Source organism: Temnothorax nylanderi, unplaced genomic scaffold (assembly GCF_030848795.1).
Source record: "Temnothorax nylanderi isolate EJ_2023f unplaced genomic scaffold, tnyl_v1.0 TNYL_tig0423_pilon, whole genome shotgun sequence".
Classification (NCBI taxonomy): Eukaryota; Metazoa; Arthropoda; class Insecta; order Hymenoptera; family Formicidae; genus Temnothorax; species Temnothorax nylanderi.
Genome location: NW_027249485.1, coordinates 100,605 through 120,000, shown reverse-complemented (window position 1 = coordinate 120,000; position 19,396 = coordinate 100,605). Strand labels below are relative to the sequence as shown.

The following is a 19,396-nucleotide window of genomic DNA, read 5'->3' as shown; positions in this document are numbered from 1 at the left end:
CTGTCAACCTCTTTGACGTCAAATTAACGTTAAATCGACGTCACCTTTCTAACTGGGACCGTTAACGTCTTATTACGTATCAGAACCAGTCAACACACAGAACATCAGTTAAATTATATTTATATTATAATTTTGCACTCAGTAATGTAAGTGTAATATATAACACATATTGTTACATGTTGTTATTTCTCTTTATGAAATATATTATATCTACTTTGAAAACTGGATCTTTCACAACTTAATCCAGTACTGTAACAACTTACCCCGTAAATGGGACTGGTTGTTACAAATGTCGTCGCCTTATAATTATTATTGGTGCAACAAAATTAATTATACTATTTAATAAAAAAATAATGTTTGTGTTGTATAAGCATACGGCTATTAAAAAATTATTTTGCGGCTTGTATTCCATTTATTAGTTACAAGTAAAATCTTAAAAAAAAGTATACCAACTAGCCGGGGTCTCCCCTACTACTATTGCTTCCTCACAGAGGAAGCTTTGTTTTCGTAAACTTTGTATATAAACCTTTGATTGCGTATAAAGTTGGGTCTAATCAACCAAATTTAAAAGAATTATATATGAAATAGGGGTAGAAAAAACCAAAGAAAATATTGTTTTTTGAATTTTTGATGTCAATATGTTCAGTGTTCTAAAACATCGAAAAATTGCGTTAAAATAATGTCCGTGCACGCGGAAAGAAAAATCTTACCTCTGTGGCATGGAGAGCCATGCTTATAACGCATAACCTCTCCGCATACGTCACTAGCAAAAATCATATATACTCCTATAGTAAGAAATAACGCGTTTCGAGTACGAGAGATATCCCTACTATATTAGTGAAATCTTCATGCGTGTACGCTGTTAACGGCATGCTCGGGAAGTTGCAGTTCTTACCAACAGCGCATGTCAGCTGCTTTGCTTTGAACGCAAGAACGTCATGTCTCATCTCACGGAGAGAAAAATCTTACCTCTGTGGTATGAGCGCCTCCCATGCATAAAAAGCATGTAGCGCTGCCTTGCATCAAACGCATGAATTTGTCCGTTTAAGGCAAGGATAATATCCTACTTCACAGGGACAGGCGTTTCGTGTCCGAAAAGCAACAACTTCATACAGAGATCGTGTGAACACGGTTATGCTTGTAACGCAAAGAGTTCATGCCACCAGGAGGTGATACTCTTACGTCCATGCCGACATCCATGCCGATTGTAATAAAATAATTTTCCTCTTTTTGTATATTATGATGAATTTGGATTTAATTTGATTTATTTAACAAAGTAAATTATAAAACAATTAAGAAATAATATATTATTAATTTAACTTTAATGAAAGCAGTTTATAGACCGGGAGTCCGTAACACAAAATTTGTGTCAAATCTTATTCACCGGGAAACCCTATATATTCGATAGAGTACATCCTTCTAATATTGAAAAGTCATTTCTTACACCTGGAGGGTGGGACAACCCCTGCGGGGGAGTGGAAAAAAAAGCAGAGGGTGTGTCAAATTTTATTCACCTTGAAACTTATTTGCTAGTTAGTTTTTAATAAATAATTTATGAAAAAACGTTTCTTACACCTGGCAAGCGGGACAAAATTGTTCTTACAGGTTGTAAACAATGTAATATTTTACGAGGGTGATGTCAAATATTATTCACTTTGAAATTTATATGAGAGGTAAGTTTGAACTATAAATAATACGAAAAAAAAATTCTTACGGCTTGAACGCGGACCAAACGAGTTCTTACACTGCTCTGAACCTAAAAATTAAGAGCGCCCACGACGCTCTTTTGCTACAGTGCGCACACGGTAATTTTAACTTGTTATATAGAAACTTGAGAAAATTGAGATTTTCTCTGTTATCCTGTCCTCTGCATGAAGAGGCGGATACGAAAATAGTTTTTCATGTCTGTCAATTAACAGAAGAGGCTAACGTCACCATAAGATGTTCTGATACAGACGTTTTGATCATAATGTTAGGTAATATGATGCACGTAAAAGCAGGGATTAAGATTCACATGCATGTTGGCGTTGGGAAGAAGCAGCGATTTATTGACGTCAACAAATTATTTCAAGTTTTAGGAAGTGAATTATGTTCAGCGCTGCCTATCTTCCATGCTCTAACGGGGTGTAATTTTAACCCTGCTTTTTTCAGAAAAGGCAAAAGTCGACCCTTGAAAGTGCTCGAGAGAAATAAAAAATTCATTCAGACTTTTTGTAATGTCACCGAGTTGAACATTGACACCTCAATTGTAGCGTTCGAAGAGTATGTATGTAAAATTTACGGTTATTGTAAGTAAACTGAAATGTATTAATGAAGCGAGAATCGCGGCTTTTTGTAAAACTTACAAATTAAGTGATAAAGAGAACATTTTCAAAATGACGAAAAAAAACTTTGATGGGTCAGTGCTACCTCCTAGCAAAGCAGAATTAAAACAACACATTCTGAGATCCATCTATATCGCAAACATTTGGCGAAACGCGCACAGACAACAGATAAATCATCTCATGATGGAAGACTTTGGTTGGAAATTAGAGGAGGACACATGCTCCTTCAAATGGTTTGAAGGCGATCAAATGCCAATAAATATCGACGATATCGTCGTGGAGAATCCGAATGAAGAAAATGAAAGTATTGTATTGTTATTTAAAATTGATTCCTCTACAATTCTTAGCAAATATTCATGAATTATGTAATTTCAGATCAATCAGAGGAAATGGATGACGATGAAATCGGTCATTCTATGGACGACTTAGAATTAAATTATTCAGATATAAATTTGAACTCCTCCTCTGAGGATTCAGACAGTGACGATGAGATTCAGAATATTTGATTTTATACATTATACGTATTACTTTAATAAAAAGAATGAGTAATATACAATGAAAAATTATTCCACATTTTATTGTCCATCTATTTTGCATGTTCGTAAGTGACAAACCCGATTTATATACTAACATACTACATTAAAGGAAAATTACCGTGTGCGCACTGCAGCAAAAGAGCGTCGTGGGCGCTCTTAATTTTTAGTTTCAAAGCAGTGTAAGAACTCGTTTGGTCCGCGTTCAAGCCGTAAGAATTTTTTTTTTGTATTATTTATAGTTCAAACTTACCTCTCATATAAATTTCTAAGTGAATAATATTTGACATCACCCTCGTGAAATATTACATTGTTTACAACCTGTAAGAACAATTTTGTCCCGCTTGCCAGGTGTAAGAAACGTTTTTTCATAAATTATCTATTAAAAACTAACTAGCAAACAAGTTTCAAGGTGAATAAGATTTGACAAGGACACTTTCGAAAATTACATGTTCGTTATAATTTTCTGCATCTATGTCCCGCCGACCGACCTCAGCAATATTATGTACCTTTCTTACTCGATTAAAACAACTAATTCTATTAATATGGCGGTGAATAAGATCTGACACAAATTTTATCGCGGGCTCCCGGTCTATTAAGAAAAGACGTATTCTTGGACATTAATAAATAATAAAGTTATATAAAATTACAAATAACACATTTATTTAATGATCTTATACATATTTTACATATTATAGTAATTAAAAGCAAAACATTTATTGAAATAATTTATTAAAATATTATTGAAATAATTTAATTCTAAATATCGTATCTCATCGATACTAATTCATTATTATTTTTTGAAACTAATAAACAAGGTGGTATTTTAGGTATCATATCAACATTAATTACAATATTCGGATTATTTGAATTAGAACATACGTTATATGCGTGATAGTTATGGTTAAAATTAATCGTATTTAAAACTTTAGCTTGAAAATAAACATTTGCACAATAAAATATATTTTTTATTACTCCAAATTGAGGATAATCTTCTGCCACTTTTATTACAAATACTGTTCCTGTTGAATATTTTTTGCCAAGTATTTCAACGTATTTAAACTTCACTACAGATATATTTTCACATAAATTAGGAACAAGTCGTTTTAAAGAACTGTGCGCATTAGGATCAACCACTGGTCCAAATATTACATCTCCTTGAATAGTTGAGGAAGATTCATTAATAATACACAATTGTAATTGATGTCTAATCGCTATAGTTATTGGTAAATTAACATTAGATAAAGTTCCTGCTGCAATTTCTTTTAATTTCCTATTTTTTCTCTCATATTTCAGAGAAGAGTAATGAGTTGCAGGACCATTTAATAGCATTATTCTAGTATAATGTAACAATAAATGCATTTTAGGCTTAAATTTGCCAAAAAGCTGCAGATATTGTATATTATGTTTTTTCACAAGTAAATGAAAATTATTTATTTGACCTCTATCTAATGTTGGAGATGTCACAATACCAATTATTTTTCTTAAAGAAAGATAAATCTTCTAATAAGAATTATCAGCAGGAATAATATCACCAATCATTAAGGCTAAATATCTCGATAAGCATAAAAGTTCCGATGAAGACTGCTTAATTTTTAGTTTTTATTCACCTTTCTTTCCTTAAGAAAAATACAAAGGTCTTGGCTTATTTGATTTTTCTAATTCACCATATTCAAAAGTTTCTATACGATTATTTATAATACTTAAACTTAATATTTTAGCTGTAATTAATGCTTGTAATATTTTGCCGATTGTACAAGCTGCAACTCCTTCAGATAAGTCGTGCATCACGTCTACAGTAATATTTTCACAAATATGAAAATTATTAATTTTATTAAAAATACATTCTTTTTTTATATTAGTACTTGAGTAATTATTTTGTAATACATCTAGTGTATACGATTGTACTGTTCTCACAAGGGCTTCATTTTCTTCAATCATATTTTGACATTCTTTATATGTAGCTGAACAAATTCTGCAATAATACTTGGCAGTAAAACTTTCTGAAAATCCACAAATTGTATTCAGTCCTAAATTATCGCCTAATATTTGTACACATTGAAAGTGAACTACTTGATTTGACCCTTTAAGTTTTATTATTATACCATTTGTTGACAGAGTATTCAAATCTTCAATAGTCTTTCTAAAAATGCTTTCATTTCCAAATTTTTTTAAGTGCTTTGAATGGAAAATTGTAGAAACATAAACATTGTTTAATTTTGCAGTTAGATGAGGAGGCAAGCAGGCAATAGAAACATATACACCCCCTAATTTTTCCTCTCCTGCATGACTTTCTAGAGGATTTCGTGTTTCAAATTCATCGTAATATACAAAAAGAGGCAAAATTATTTTATTACAATCGGCATATTTCTTCTTCCATAAATCTCCTTGAAGAACGTTTGATAAATAAAATTTATCTTTACTTAAATAATTTATGTAATTTAATATTTGTTCAAATGTACTTGGCCTTGATAGTGCTGTTTGTAACGTTTCTTTTAATGGAATATATGCTCCGTATATGGGTTTCATCTCAACATGTATAGTTTGATCTTTATTAACATATGTAGGTTCTTTTCCAATTTCAAATAATTGGGGAGGTATGTATCCACTTTCTTCTTCATAAATCTTGATTCTTGAATGCTCTGTTTTATACTTGCTAAATATATGTTTACTATTTGCTAAAATAAATTGAGCTTTCGCGTATGACACTTCATTTGTGATCGGTTTCAAATGAATTTCCATTTCATTTTCAATATACGGAACAAATACTTTCGAAAGAAAATCATTAAATGTATTTATAATAAAATCTACAGCTTTCCGTGAAAGAAGCGGATTATTATATAATGAAAGTGTGAAATTTAATATTTCTTTATTTAATGATTCTCTACTTCTAATATCCACATTTTGTGAGGTTCTTGAAAAATCCATCTTAATTATAAGAGAAATACAGCATACACGTTTTTATATCTAATGAATTTTTAAACTTTAAACTTAAGAAATAACACAGTACCTATACTAGAAATGAATGAATTATAAATAACACAGTGCTTTTTTACAAACCACAAAGGTTTGTACATTATAAACAATCATTTAGCTTATTTATTAAATTTGCAACTGCACCACACAAGTGCGGAACATCAAATTTATAAACTTGATGTTCTAAAAATTGCCACACATAGTTGCATACGTGAGGAAAACTTTTGTGTAAAACTTTTATACATTGGAAACATAAATCGACAGCTAATATAGTCGTTGGTACTTGATATGTATGAGTACCAAGTATAACATAGGCAGACGTTATCGTATCCAAATTTTGGCCATTTATTACAACATAAGGTTGCAGTATCAATTTCTTTTCAACATGTAATTCTTGTAATTCGGAATATGCATTTTGTAACAAATTATTAATATTACCTGTTTCCTATTAGGGTAGACCGGGGCACGTTGTCACACGGGGCACGTTGTCACATCGGCTTTAATTAAAAAACTAATAACCAGAGGGCAGCACCCGTCATTCCCAAAACGTGTTAGTGTATGCCCATCTTTGGTGTGTTTACAGTGTTGAGATTGCTCCAGCCGTGTTGACGTAAAATCAACTTGAAAGTTTTTTGCGACTGTAAGTAAAATTTTATTGTCTAATATTCAACGTACTGGACATGAAGCTTATGTTTTTTCAGAATAGACCTTTATATTATCTTAAAGTATGTACTTTTACCTACCGCGTGCAATACCTAATCTTATGAATATCTCAAACGTGTCGGCCATGAGGCTGTTTGGAGTAAAAAAATGCCCTCGGGGCACGTTGTCACGAATTTTAATGTCATAGCTAGGTGCAATTGGGATATGGTGCGCTCCTACAAACGGAAAACTGCGAGAGCCGCAGTAGTCGATCTAGAAGTAATTCGTCTTGCTGTTAACGATCAATAAGTTGCGCATTCGAGTGGAATTCTTGTATCAATAATAATTTCGTCCGCCAGTGAATAAAATCAGCAATTCAATTTATTTCTCGATTAACTGGCGTGATATATACAAGAATGCACAACGTTTCGGCTCTATATTCGAGCCCTTTTCAAGTGCGAACTGAAACAGGAACAGCGAAAAAGAAAAACTATATAAATAAATCGAGACAATATTAAGTTAACGACGTTATTAAATATTGAGCAATACCTATCATCTATTGACTCGTCACATAATTAGTACAGATTCCTGAGTTCATGAGCATGTTCCCGCATGGCCCTAAAATGGAATTCTTGTATTTAGATTAAGACGAAAACTTCGTGCTTTTTGTACTTTTTTGAAATAAAATAAATGTTTCTGTGAAGGATTTTACTTTTTTACATTGCAGCGCACTATAATATATTGATATTTACGTTGAATACAGTTTGGATAACATTTTGCATGCAATTACATTTGATGTGACAACGTGCCCCGGTCACGGGGCACGTTGTCACAAGCGACCTGTCGTTATTTATTGTTATGTAACAACTGTAGAGTAACAATCACACAAAATTCGATACTGTCTAATTGAAGCTGAGGATTCACTCGAAATTTTGGCATATCACAGTACTCTCAAATATTGAATGTAAAAAATACAAAAAATATTGAAAAAATGTGTGACAACGTGCCCCGGTCTACCCTACAAATATTATATTAATAAGCTTAGAATTAATGATTTTTTTATTAGATATGTTTATAATAAAATATTACCTTTATATGGTAAATAAAAGTTTTCAAAACAACAGCTTTTTCTGGATTCCACGACTTTCCTGTCTTTGATCTATTCGTCAATTTTGTAATTTTTGGAAATAAATATGGTAATACCATTAATGCGAGTATTTCTACATATTCTAAAAAAGATCAAAATTAAGAAATTAGATTCTAATATAATTTTATTAAAATAAAATATGTACTAACTATCATTTGGAACAGATCTTAAAATTCCTTTAATTTCTTTGTCATTTTTCTTAGTTTTTGCCAATTTAATTATTTTATGTGCAACGTTAGGCCAATTTCGACAAAATATGTCACTAGATTTATTAAAGAATGTGTTAAAATCCGCTTGTATCTATAAAAGAAAACATATTCATTAGAAGCAGCAAGTAAGAGTGCAGCATTATAGCAAATAGATGGAAAAACATATTACCAAAGTATAACCTAGAGAAAGCTGTAAATTGGGAAACGTTAAAAAAGCCGTTTTTTTTAAATGCTATTTTTTCATTAGTAGCTGTTGTAGACCATTTTTTTAATATGATTCATCGATCACGTTTATTGGCTGTTGCAAATCTTTAAATTCGTCGGAAAAAGTTTTTTCTAAAATACGTTGTTTAGTATTACATTTTAGTTATAATATAAATAATTATACGTAAAAATAAAAATAATGAAAAGTTTTATATAAAAGCAACTAATGTAATATTGTGTGACTAATATTTATATTATTTATTTGTATAACAATATAATCTACTTAATTATTAAGGTGGTTCTTGCATTTAGGTCAAATTTAGATAGCCCGGAAAATATGATATTAAATGAAAGGTTAACGTTCCTAGAGTGTGTCTGAAAAATTTCGGATTTTTTTACCGCTTGGTTCCGGAGATATATGTCCGTAAACTTTGCCAATTTTACATGGTGATAATAGGCAAAGGAGGGTCAAATCGCACATTTATGGAATACGTTCATACTTCTCGAATAGATAAACGAATAAAAAACTGTTTAATCGATGCAATAAACATTTCTAAAGATACTGACGCGACACCAAACTGATTGACCGTACCGTATATAATAAAGCTAAACTTTCGACAAACTTTCGGCAACTTTCGGCGTTTCGACACGACACGAGAGTCATGGCGGCCGTCTTGAGTGGCTGCTTGGCAACGTCGCACGCGTCAGCTGACGTACAAGACGCGTGTCCTACCATTATCCCACCGTTGAATGGAGGTTATAAGGATAACATTTCTTTTTCGGCAGTTGTATGAATATATACACTATCGCGGAATTGTAGAAATTGTGACGTATATTTTTTCTATTTTAGTAGGGTTGTGTGGGGTGATGTGCAACATGGGGTGATGTGCAACATTTCCGATTCCTGGTCTGCATGTCGACATTTGACAGAACCGCATACTGCCATCTGTTTGTGTTGACAGTACCTTGTTTTAGATAAATAACTCGCGAGATAGCACGCACCCTGGTTTGCTGTACGAAAAGCGAGTTAAATTTCTCGAGCTGAATGTAATTTTTGCTTTTCACATTCATAGTGATTTCGTGAATTGGTTTTAGTCATCTTATAGGTAAATATTTTTATATTGTTAGTTTTTCAAGTACTTTTGATAATCCAAAGCGATTTTGTGATTTTCTTACATTGTGTTGGTGTCACGCCAGTCCGCGTAAAATAGCGTGTTTGGGGTGATGTGCAACATGATGTGAAATGTGTCGACATGCAAGGTCGCAACTATTTTACTTGTGACAACTGCGATTCAGATGATGAAAAATAAAGTTTTTTGCGTTTTTCCTTTCATTATATTAATTTTTAAGCAATAAATAAATAAGAAATCAAATAAAAAATAATTTTTTTTTTTTCAGGTCGATCACAACACAGTGAAATTTTTTGTTCACCAGATTTCGATTAATTTGTATTTAAGAGGCCCAAATTTAACATTTAAGTCGATTGATGTCGATATTCATGCATTTTTTACCTTAATTTTACCTGTGTTGCACATCACCCCAAGAAAATTTGAAAATGCTAAAACAGACGTTTTTAAAAACTCGAAAAATTTTTAGGAAAAATTTAAAATTTTGAAAATCTAATCACGCAGAATTTTAGTATTTTCCTTCCTCTACATTATACAGCCATGATATATTCAAGAATTTGATTTTTGGATATGTTTTCCGAGCAACGCGTGAAAATGTTGCACATCACCCCACATAACCCTATATTTTATTCTTTACCGGCGTAATCATATTTATGGTTATATCACCAACTCTAGTCAAATTTGTGACTTTGCTCTGATATTTTCAGTTTATAGCAACGGTTAAATGAGAAAAAACCTTAAGGAATAATTAATTTTAATGTATGCTGATTTTTACATACTAAATCATTCATATTTGTCACTAGTAACAATAGTTGTTTTTGTGACTTCAAAGTACTGCAAGAACCACCTTAATAATATTTAATTTATATTAAAAGTTGTATAAAAACATGTTATCTGTATGATATCTACTGTTACTCTAATAAAATAATTAAAATATGAACCATCATCCAACTTTCTTTTATAACATCTTGACTTTGGCTTTATTATATTGACAGCCAAAGCTACTTCTCTCAATTTAGAATAAAATGTTTGCAAAACTCCATGCGCATTATGATTGTTATTGGATTTTGTATAAAAGCTTTCCTTTAAATATTTAGGAAATAGTTTAGCTGCATTTTCAGCAAAAAATTCCAATCTTTCATAATTAATTCTAAAAGAAAAAAATGAAGTATACAATGTAACTTAAGGCCTTTGCATAATAAACATAAAAAACTGCACAAAAAAAACATTAAATTAGAAATAATAATAATTTACTTTACGAAATAAAAATTGAAAATTTATTTCATTTTTTTAATTAGAATAAATAATGTACATAGTATTATAAATTTCTTTTGAAATAAGTAATTTTAATATTATATAATGTGTTAATACTTCATACACTTACGCATATGATCCTGTACGTCGAATTTCATGAAATATAAGTAATCTCGCTACTTTGTTAATTGAAAATAAGTGCGATTTTTTTTCTTCAATAACAGTTCTTTATTTTCTGCTATACTTTCAAAATCATATAATTGTATTAAAAATTGTCCTTTACCACTTTCATTTAAAACTTGATACACGTAATTTTGTAATCTATCGTTTTGTAAACCTAAAAGTTTGTATATATATTTAACACATCTTATATTTTAACTAATAATTTTTTTATTATTAAATATTGTATTTAATAGATCGTACAATTCAATTTCTTTTATTTTTATTAGTCAATTCATATTAATTAAAAATTGTTGTTATACAGTAAAAAATGGTTTCTATAAGTGTTATATAAAAAGATTGAATATTGAAAGTTCAAAAAATGTATTGTATTATTTATAATTACTTTTGTTGAACAAGTAACTGGCTCACAATATGGCTGTTGAACTAATGCGCTATTTGGTACGTCTATTAAAATACATTCTAATAGGCTACTACTATTTTCAAATGAATTATCATTAGACAGTTTGTGTTTGAAACATTCAACGGTGAACAATTGCTACTGGTTGAGAAATTTAAAAATGTTTTTTGGAATTCTGTTTTTTCACTTGATCGTTGTACAGGTAAATTTGATATGTCTGTAAAAAAAATAATTTCATTCATCGGTCACCTTTATTAAAATTTCAACATTATTATTTCATTATTAGATAGTTAGAGTTTAGAAATGCTACTTTTTATTACCCCAAGGGGTCTGAAAGGGCGTTTTGTAGGGACGTACCCAACCCTGTACAAATAACAATCTTCGTAACACACAATATTTTATATCATAATCTCATTCATTAGTCTTCTTGTGGCCCTCGTCGTCGTCCGTATCCGTGAGCATCTTCTCCTCCATTTTCTTCGCGGTCTCGTCGTCCATCCTCTTTCCTTTCTCTTGCCCTCGTCGTTCCTCTTCTTTTCTTCTTCCTGTCGCAGCTTCCTCCCCTCCTTCCGCCTCTCCACCTCCTCCGGCTTGCCACTGTCCTTTCTCTTTACTTCTGCCTTCGCTTTTCCTCCTTTTCTATCTTTATCGTCCTCGTCTGACTCCATCAGAAGGCTCTCCTCCATCTTACTTGCTATCTCTTCGTCCGCTGTCCTGTATATCCTTCCTCCTTCCTCCTTCCTCCTTTCCTTACTCCTTTCTTTCTCCTCTCTTTCTCTTACTCTCCTCTCTACCGACTTGTCCTCGTCCATTTTAATCCTTAATTTGTTCCCTTCCCTTCTTCTCGCCTCTAGCACCCTCCATTTATCCTCCTCTGTTCCCATCCTCACTAGGACCGTCACCCAATCTCCTCTTTGTCCTATCACGCTCACTTCCCTCACCTCTACCTTTATTTTCAGGCCTTCTCCGAACAGCTTTCTCACTTTCTCCCAGTTCAATCCCTTTCTGGTCCACTTATCTTTCTCTATTCTTATTATCACATTCTTCTTTCTTCATAATTCCTCTCATCATCAGTCCACCAATTCTCTCCCTCCTGCCTGTCTCTACTCTCCTCGCTATCCTCTCTCTTCCTTTTCCCTGCGCCTTGTTCTAGTCTATGTACCTTTCTCTTCAAGCTCTCTATCTCCTCTCTCTGCTTCTTTATCTCCTCTCTCTGCTTCCTTATCTCCTCGTCTCGTCTCCTTGTATCTTCCTTCGACTCTCTCACTAACTCTTTTATCTGCTCTCTTATCAATTTCTCCATTGTCTCCTTTTCTACTTTCCCTCTAAACTCCATTTTCTCCTCTTGCCACTTTCTCTCCTTCTCCCTTGTCTTTATCTGTAACAGAAGATCATATTTACCATCTATCGAATAGTCTCCTTTTCCTCTCTCCTCCCTCCATTCAGCCTCATCTCCTCTATCGCTTTCATCCATTCCTCTCCCTCTCCTTCCTCTCCCAGTAGCCTCCCTACCACCTCTTGCCAGACCTCTCCCTCCCAATTCTCCCATCTTGAGCATTCCTCCCAAATATGTTCCCATGTTTCCTCCTCCCTCCCACACATCCTACACATTTTGTCCTCTTTTCCCCAGTATAGTCCTTCCCTGACTTCGTTACCGAGTCTAAATCTAGCAACCCTACTCCACCTTGCTTCCTCCCAACCTTTCTTTAGATAATTCGGTATCCCGTCCTTCCTTATACTCTTATACCACCTATTGTATTTTGATTCCGTGATCTTTTTCATCCTTTCTTGTTTTTGCCTCCTTTTCTCTCTATTCTCCAATGCCTCCTCTTCTAACTCCTCCTCCCCTTCCACTTCTACCCCGATCTCTTCCAGATATTCCTTTCTCTCTCGCTCCCATCTTCCTATTATCCTTCCCCTCTTCCATCTCTCTTTTATTTCTTCCAAACACTTTCTCGCTATTTCTCCTCCTTTACCTTCTCTCAGTTTTCTTTCAAACTTCCAAGCTCTCTTACTTGCTCTAGCTCTCATCTTTTCTCTTTCTAGTTCATCTCTAACCATATATCCTGGCGTCCTCTAATTTAATCCGAGTGTCCATCTGAGATATCTCTCGTGTATCCCTTCCACCTCCCTCCTTTCCTTCCATCCCCATATTTCTGCCCCGTATCCCATCACCGTCCATATCAGGGTGTCATATAGCCAGATCCTTCTTTTGCAGTCCTTTTTCCACATCCTTTTCCCTATCCCCCACACCTCTCTCATTACTCATTACTCTTGCTGCCTTCCTTCTTCTCTCTCTAATATGCGCCTCCTGCCTTCCATTCTCCTTCAATGTGTACCCCAGATATTTGAACTCTTTGACCTCTTCTAATTTCTTTCCCTTCCATCTCCAATCATATTTCTTCTTCCTCCCTCCTCCTTTTCTAAATCTCATTATCTTTGTCTTCTCTATGCTCAGCGTTAGTCCCTTCCTGTCTAGATACCCCTCAAGCCTGCTTATCATGGATCTCATATTATGTTCCTCCTCCGCTAGTACTGCTATGTCATCTGCATACATTAATGTGCATACCTTTTCTCCCTTTAATCTCACACCCCCCCATCCGCCCTTCTTCATGTGATCCTCTATGTCCGCAATTAGTAAGTTAAACAGTATCGGACTTAGCGGGCATCCCTGTCTTAATCCCTTCGCCATCCAGAATGAGTCCCCTTTTTCTTCTCCCCTTCTCACACTGCTTTTTGTTTCTCTCAACACTTCCTCTACCCTGTCTATCAGTCCTTGCCTCACACCTCTCTCTTTCATTGCCTTGATTAGAACTTCCTTATCTACTGAGTCAAAAGCCGCCTTGAGATCTACAAATAGAACTGTCATCTTCCCTTTCTCCTTTCCTAGGTGTCTGTTTATCAGATAATTCAGCGCAAATATCTGGTTCATCGTCCCCATTCCTTTTCTAAATCCTGCTTGGTTGTCGGGAATCAAGTTCTTCATTTCTACTTCTTTCCTTATTCTTTCTGCTAATACCGCCGTGTATATCTTATACATTGAGGACATGATCGTTATCCCTCTGTAGTCCTTTACCTCTTTTCCTTCTCCTTTCTTCACTATTGGTATTATCTCCCCTTCCTTCCAATGTTCCGGCCAGCCTTCACCCCTCCATACCCGTTTACATATTCCCCATACCCATTTCACCATCTCTTCTCCTCCAAATTTCCATGCCTCGTTCGGAATTCCGTCCTTGCCTATTGCCTTTCCTGTTTTTAGTTTCTTTATTACGTTTCTTACCTCCTCCAACTCTATCTCTTCCTCTTCTTGTCTGTCCCTCCCTCCTTCTCCTTTCACAACCCTGTTCTCCACGCCTCCCAGTAGCTCCATGAAGTATTTTTTCCATTCTTCCAGCCTTATATCTTCGTTTACCCTCTTCCTTCTTTTCCTTACTCTACCTATCAATTCCCATACCTTAACTTCCGATCTCGCCTCTCCTATTTCTCTAATCATCCTTTCCTTCTCTTCCTTTTTCTTTCTTTCACATACTTCTCTATACTTCCTCCTCCCTTCCCTATATCTTTCCACCTCTCTTTTTCCTTTTCTCCATTTTCCTAGTTCTCTCCTCACTTCTTTTTTTCTCCTTGCATTCTTCATCCCACCATCCTCTTCTGTTCTTATTAGCTCCTCGACACTCCTCCTTTTCGTTCTCCTCTAATACTCCTCTTATTTTCGACACACCTTCCTCTATCTCCTCCTGCAACTTTCTGTTTCCTCCTATCTTCCCTAGCCTCTCAACGAATTGTTTTCTTTCTTCTTCACTCCATATACCTCTTCTTCTTATCCTTTTCACCTCTTTCCTTCTCTGCATTCGCTTTGCGCCGCCTCTTATCCAAAGTATTAAAGGGTGATGGTCTGATTCTACCCTTTCTCCTATTTCTAATCTTTCCACTTTTCCTCTGCTATCTTCATCACCTATAATATAGTCTATCACTGTTTCACCTTTTCCTCCTGTGTATGTGTATTCTCCTTCTTCGTCTCCCTTCGTACCACCATTTAAGATTATTTATCCTCTTTCCTCGATAAATTCTAGTAGTGTCCTGCCATCCTTGTTCACCTTCTTGTCTTTAGATCTTCTCCCTCTTTCTTTCTCTTTTCCCTCAATTTTCTCCTCCCATCCTCCCTCCTCTCCTGTTCTCGCATTGAAGTCACCACCTATTATGGTCCTTACTCCTATTTCTCCCTCCTCAGTGCAATCCTTCAAGCCTTCTAACTTCTTATCAATGTCTTTGTTTACATATATTCCTATTATTCTCCAGATTTCTTCTCCTATTTTTATCTTAACTTCGATTTTACCTTCTTCCTCTTCCCTCCCTCTTCCCTCGTTTATCTCTTCTAACTCTCTTCTTATTCCTACTAACATGCCCCCGCACGCTCTGCCTTTCCTATTTCTCCTGTTCGCTAATTGTACTCTCCATCTAAATCCTTTTGGTAACTTTTCTTTCATCTTCTCCCATCCTTTCTCATCCATCCATGTCTCCATCATAACAATCACATCCCACTCCTTTATCCCATCCCAAAAGTCCCTATCTTTATTTGTTGTACCCGCTACGTTCCAGAAGACCACCTTAGTCTCCTCCCTCCTCCTGCTTTCTCCTTCCTCTCCCTCTATGTCTTCGTCCTCCTCCTCTCCATAGTCTCCTCCTGCGGCTTTCTCTCCCTCCTCCCTTGTACTTTCTCCTTCCTCCCCGCCTTCTTTGTCCTCATTCTCTTCTTTATGCCCTACGAAAGTCCTCCCTCTCCTCTAATCTTCCTTTGCTCTCGTTCCATCTCCATTCCTTGTTGTCTTCCCATATCTTTTGATAGCCAATTGCAACTCTTTTTCCTTTCTCTCTCTTCTCCCTTGCTATCTTTCTTATCTCTATTTGTATCTGTCTTTCCTCTTTGGTGAGATCATCATCCAGAAAGCTTCCATATTTCCTTCCTAGTTCCTTCTTTTTCTTCATGATGTCTCTTTTTGCTTCCCAGTTTTTGCATCTCAACAATCTCATTTTATTGTCTCCGTATCCTATTTCTTGTATTTCTTTAATGCTCCCTTTTATATTGTCTAGTTCTTCTATCAACTTTTCAAATTCCTCTTTCCTCTCCTTGTCGTTTCCTACCTTCTCCTCCTTCACGATTATGTTGTTTTTCCTCTTTCTTCTTTCCGTCATCTCCATACTTCTTTCTATCTCCTTCATTTTCCCTATCAACTCCCTACCTTCCTTCTCCTCTGCGCCCTTCACCTCTAACTTTTCGATTTTCTCCTCCATTATCTTTACCTTTTCTTCCAGCGCCTTTTTCTGCTTTTCCCATATTTCCTCCCTCCTCTTCAATTCCTCCATTAATCCCTTAATATCGTTTTTTATTTCTTCCTTATCTTTTTTCCTTTCCTTTTCTTGTTCCTCCATTTTCCTTAATATCTCTTTTAGCAGCTCTTCTGCCGCCATGTTTCTTTTACCCTCTTCTTCTTTTCTGATCTTAGCTGGCGGTGATCTGTTGACCCTTCTTACTTCGTTAAATTTTTCAAGGATCTCTATCTCTGCTGCTCTCGCCGCTTCTTCCTCTAACTCTTTTCTTTTTCTCTTCTGGATGAGATCTACGACCGATCCTAGGCTGTCCGATCTTCCTCTTTGTTTGGCGAGCTCCTCCGCCTTTGTAGGCCTGCCTCTCGTTTTCTTCTAGCTCTCCTTCGCCTTCCCTCCTCTTTCCTTTGTTTCCCTGTTGTTCACTCTCTAATCCTATTTCCTTCTCTACCTCCATCCGTCGCCGCTATCTTTGCCTATCCCTCTTACTCGTTATCTATCCTATGGCTGAAAGCACTTATAGTAGGTATCCCCTTTATATCCTAACTAGCCTATGCCCGCTTGCGCGACACCGCCTTCCTGTCTATCGCCCCTCTGTAATATCTCTAGTCTATGCCGCGCGGTCACCACTCACCCGTCACTTTCCTTACCTCTTCTCCTTTTTACTGCCTCCGCCCCTTCTCAATCCTTTCGCCTCCGCCCTCTCTCACCTCCACGCCTCCCTGTTCCGCTGTTCTCGACCTCTCTAGCTCTCTCCAACACGTATTTTTGCCTCGATTTTTCTCTCTCTCACATGCACACCTGTTGCCTTCGACACACCGGAACCGGAAGTCGGAAAATCTGTTCTTATAAAAGTCTATTAAACAAAATTGATATATAATGGAGACCGGGGCTAAACCGCCAGCGGGGTTGAACCGCCAAATCAAATATCTCGGAACCTGTATATTGTGCGAACTCGCTATTAACATTGTAAACGCTGCTTATGGTACCCATGTGACCAACGGAGTTTCGGCAGGTTACCTGCCGTGTTATGATTTTTACGAGGGCAAACGTGTTTTCGGAAGGTGAAAGTGAAATTTTCTGCGCGTGGAAATATTGTAATATCTGCAATAATATTTGCTCTCCAAATCTCGCGGTACGTGATTATAAAGAGTAATGCATGCTGAACACGAATCCAGTGTAGTTTTTTCATTATCGTTGATGTCTAATATTTCGTGGGCGATCAAACCTGAAACTTATGTTTGGGGCTTATCCGCCAGTAAGCACCCGGGGTTGGTCCGCCAGTCTCGTCACTGTGGCGCGCCGGGCGCACGACTTCAGCTCACGGCGATTTCAGGTTAGGTTTCCCTCGAGCGTGATTCTGTCTTCCCTTGCACGTGCGTCAGTTTGTGTAGGAGGGAAATGGTACGCACGTATCGTCGCAAAACGGGTGTTTTTGGGTGTTTTGGGCCGACCGAAAAGATGGCGGACCGTTGTTTTCGAGATCGCTTACGCTCACGGCACGTCGGCGAGGTACGGCGAGGCACGGCACGGCTCTGAGATCCCGCGATTTCCGCGCGAGAGTTGACATGCCGCGCGCGCTGTAGATCGTCCCGACTCCCGGCCGCGGTAAATCGTCGTTGTTGGTCGTTGTGTCAGTGACAGTCGCGCGTGCGACCGCATCGTCCAGCGTTCGCCGCATCGTCTCGGCGTCATTGTCGCCGCCGTTGTAGTGGTGGTGGTGTCGGTGGTGGTCATCGTCGTCGTCGTCGTCGTCGTCGTCGTGGTGGTCGTGGCCGTTGTCGTCGTGGTGGTCGTGGCCGTCGTCGTCGTGGTGGTCGTAGCCGTCGTCGTCGTGGTGGTCATGGCCGTCGTCGTCGTCGTCGTCGGCGCGTCGAGGAATCGGCGCGAGGACGCCGTCGAGTCGGTAAAATGGTCGCGCTTCACCGCGAGCTTTTCTAACCCCCCTGTCGCTATTTATCGCTCCCCCCGCGAGAAACGCGGCTTGGTTAGGTTGCTCGAGGGTCCGCGCTGATCCTATGGCACCGGAACGCCGTCACGCGTATTCCCCGTGGTTGCCCGCGTTGACAATGTGACGTGCCGTTGGGGAGTTTACGATTTGGTTAACCTCTGTATTCACGTGCCTAAATTGTTTTATGGAATAGGTAAAACAATTATTTTTTAATGTTTTGCATAAAAATTTTTAATAAATTTTTATATTTTTCTCTTAAAAAACAATTATTAAAATGTATCCTATCATTTTTCAGGATTACATGTACGTATATGTATTGAAAATGCAGTGTGGCGGATAAACCCCGGGGGGGTGGCGGTTCAACCCCGGCATTTTTGAGATTTCAATTTTTGCACCGTTGTCGTTTTTGCTCTATACCGGTTAAACAAAGCGACGTAGATAAAAATTTCCTTAATAAATTTTGTAGCTAAAGGTTCACTCTTTACAGTGGTATACCACATTTAACTTCAATTATTTATTTTGTTGTTAAAAATCGGCTCCGAAAAAAAACTGGCGGTTTAGCCCCGGTCTCCCCTAATGCTTTTTTATTCTACTATTATAAACTTTGAGAAAAACTATAGTATTTCGATGAATGTCCCTTTGTCATTACGTAAATTTGTAAATTTTAACTTTGAAAAAAATTATAGTATCTTGATGAATGTCCCTTTGTCATTATGTAAATTTGTAAAATAAAGATAATTGGAGAAAAGAATGAAAATAGAAGTGTCAAGTTTTACTGTGCACTTTTATGCAATTTTAATTCGATTTTCTGCAATATTGTCGTAATCCAAAGATTACTATTTTTAAAGAAAAAAATTGTTTTTTTAATTTTTTGTAAAATACATTTAAAAAAAGATGTGAAATCTTTAAATTAAATTGCGCCAATTGTAAAGAGAATATGTATATTGCTTTGAAAGATAATTGTTGTGCAACTACTTTAAAGAAATAAAACCCAAGTGGTATCTTCGTGTTCCTATTCAAGGGTCTTCCTATTCCAACCAAAGTGGTAATAGCTTCTTAATTCTCTTTAACAAATTTTTAATATTACAAAGAATCATTTTAATTACAAAGAATTAAAGAAGTAA

At 36.2% G+C, this 19,396-nt stretch overlaps 1 protein-coding gene and 1 long non-coding RNA gene across 2 annotated transcripts; one reads left to right on the top strand and one right to left on the bottom strand.

Annotated features, from left to right (window-relative positions):
* Positions 1–15,673: 15,673 nt before the first annotated feature.
* Positions 15,674–17,213, bottom strand: LOC139782551 (uncharacterized). The gene has a single exon (XM_071721571.1). The coding sequence runs from the start codon at positions 16,463–16,465 to the stop codon at positions 15,752–15,754; it is 714 nt and encodes a 237-aa protein (XP_071577672.1). The 5' UTR covers positions 16,466–17,213; the 3' UTR covers positions 15,674–15,751.
* Positions 17,214–18,360: 1,147 nt separating this feature from the next.
* Positions 18,361–18,804, top strand: LOC139782553 (uncharacterized). The gene is made up of 2 exons (XR_011720920.1): positions 18,361–18,465; positions 18,568–18,804. It is a non-coding gene; the product is annotated as an uncharacterized lncRNA (long non-coding RNA).
* Positions 18,805–19,396: the final 592 nt, after the last annotated feature.

What these genes read in the sequence shown, in the direction of transcription:
- LOC139782551 (XM_071721571.1), bottom strand. Translation starts at nt 16,465, where the DNA reads ATGGCGGCAGAAGAGCTGCTAAAAGAGATATTAAGGAAAATGGAGGAA.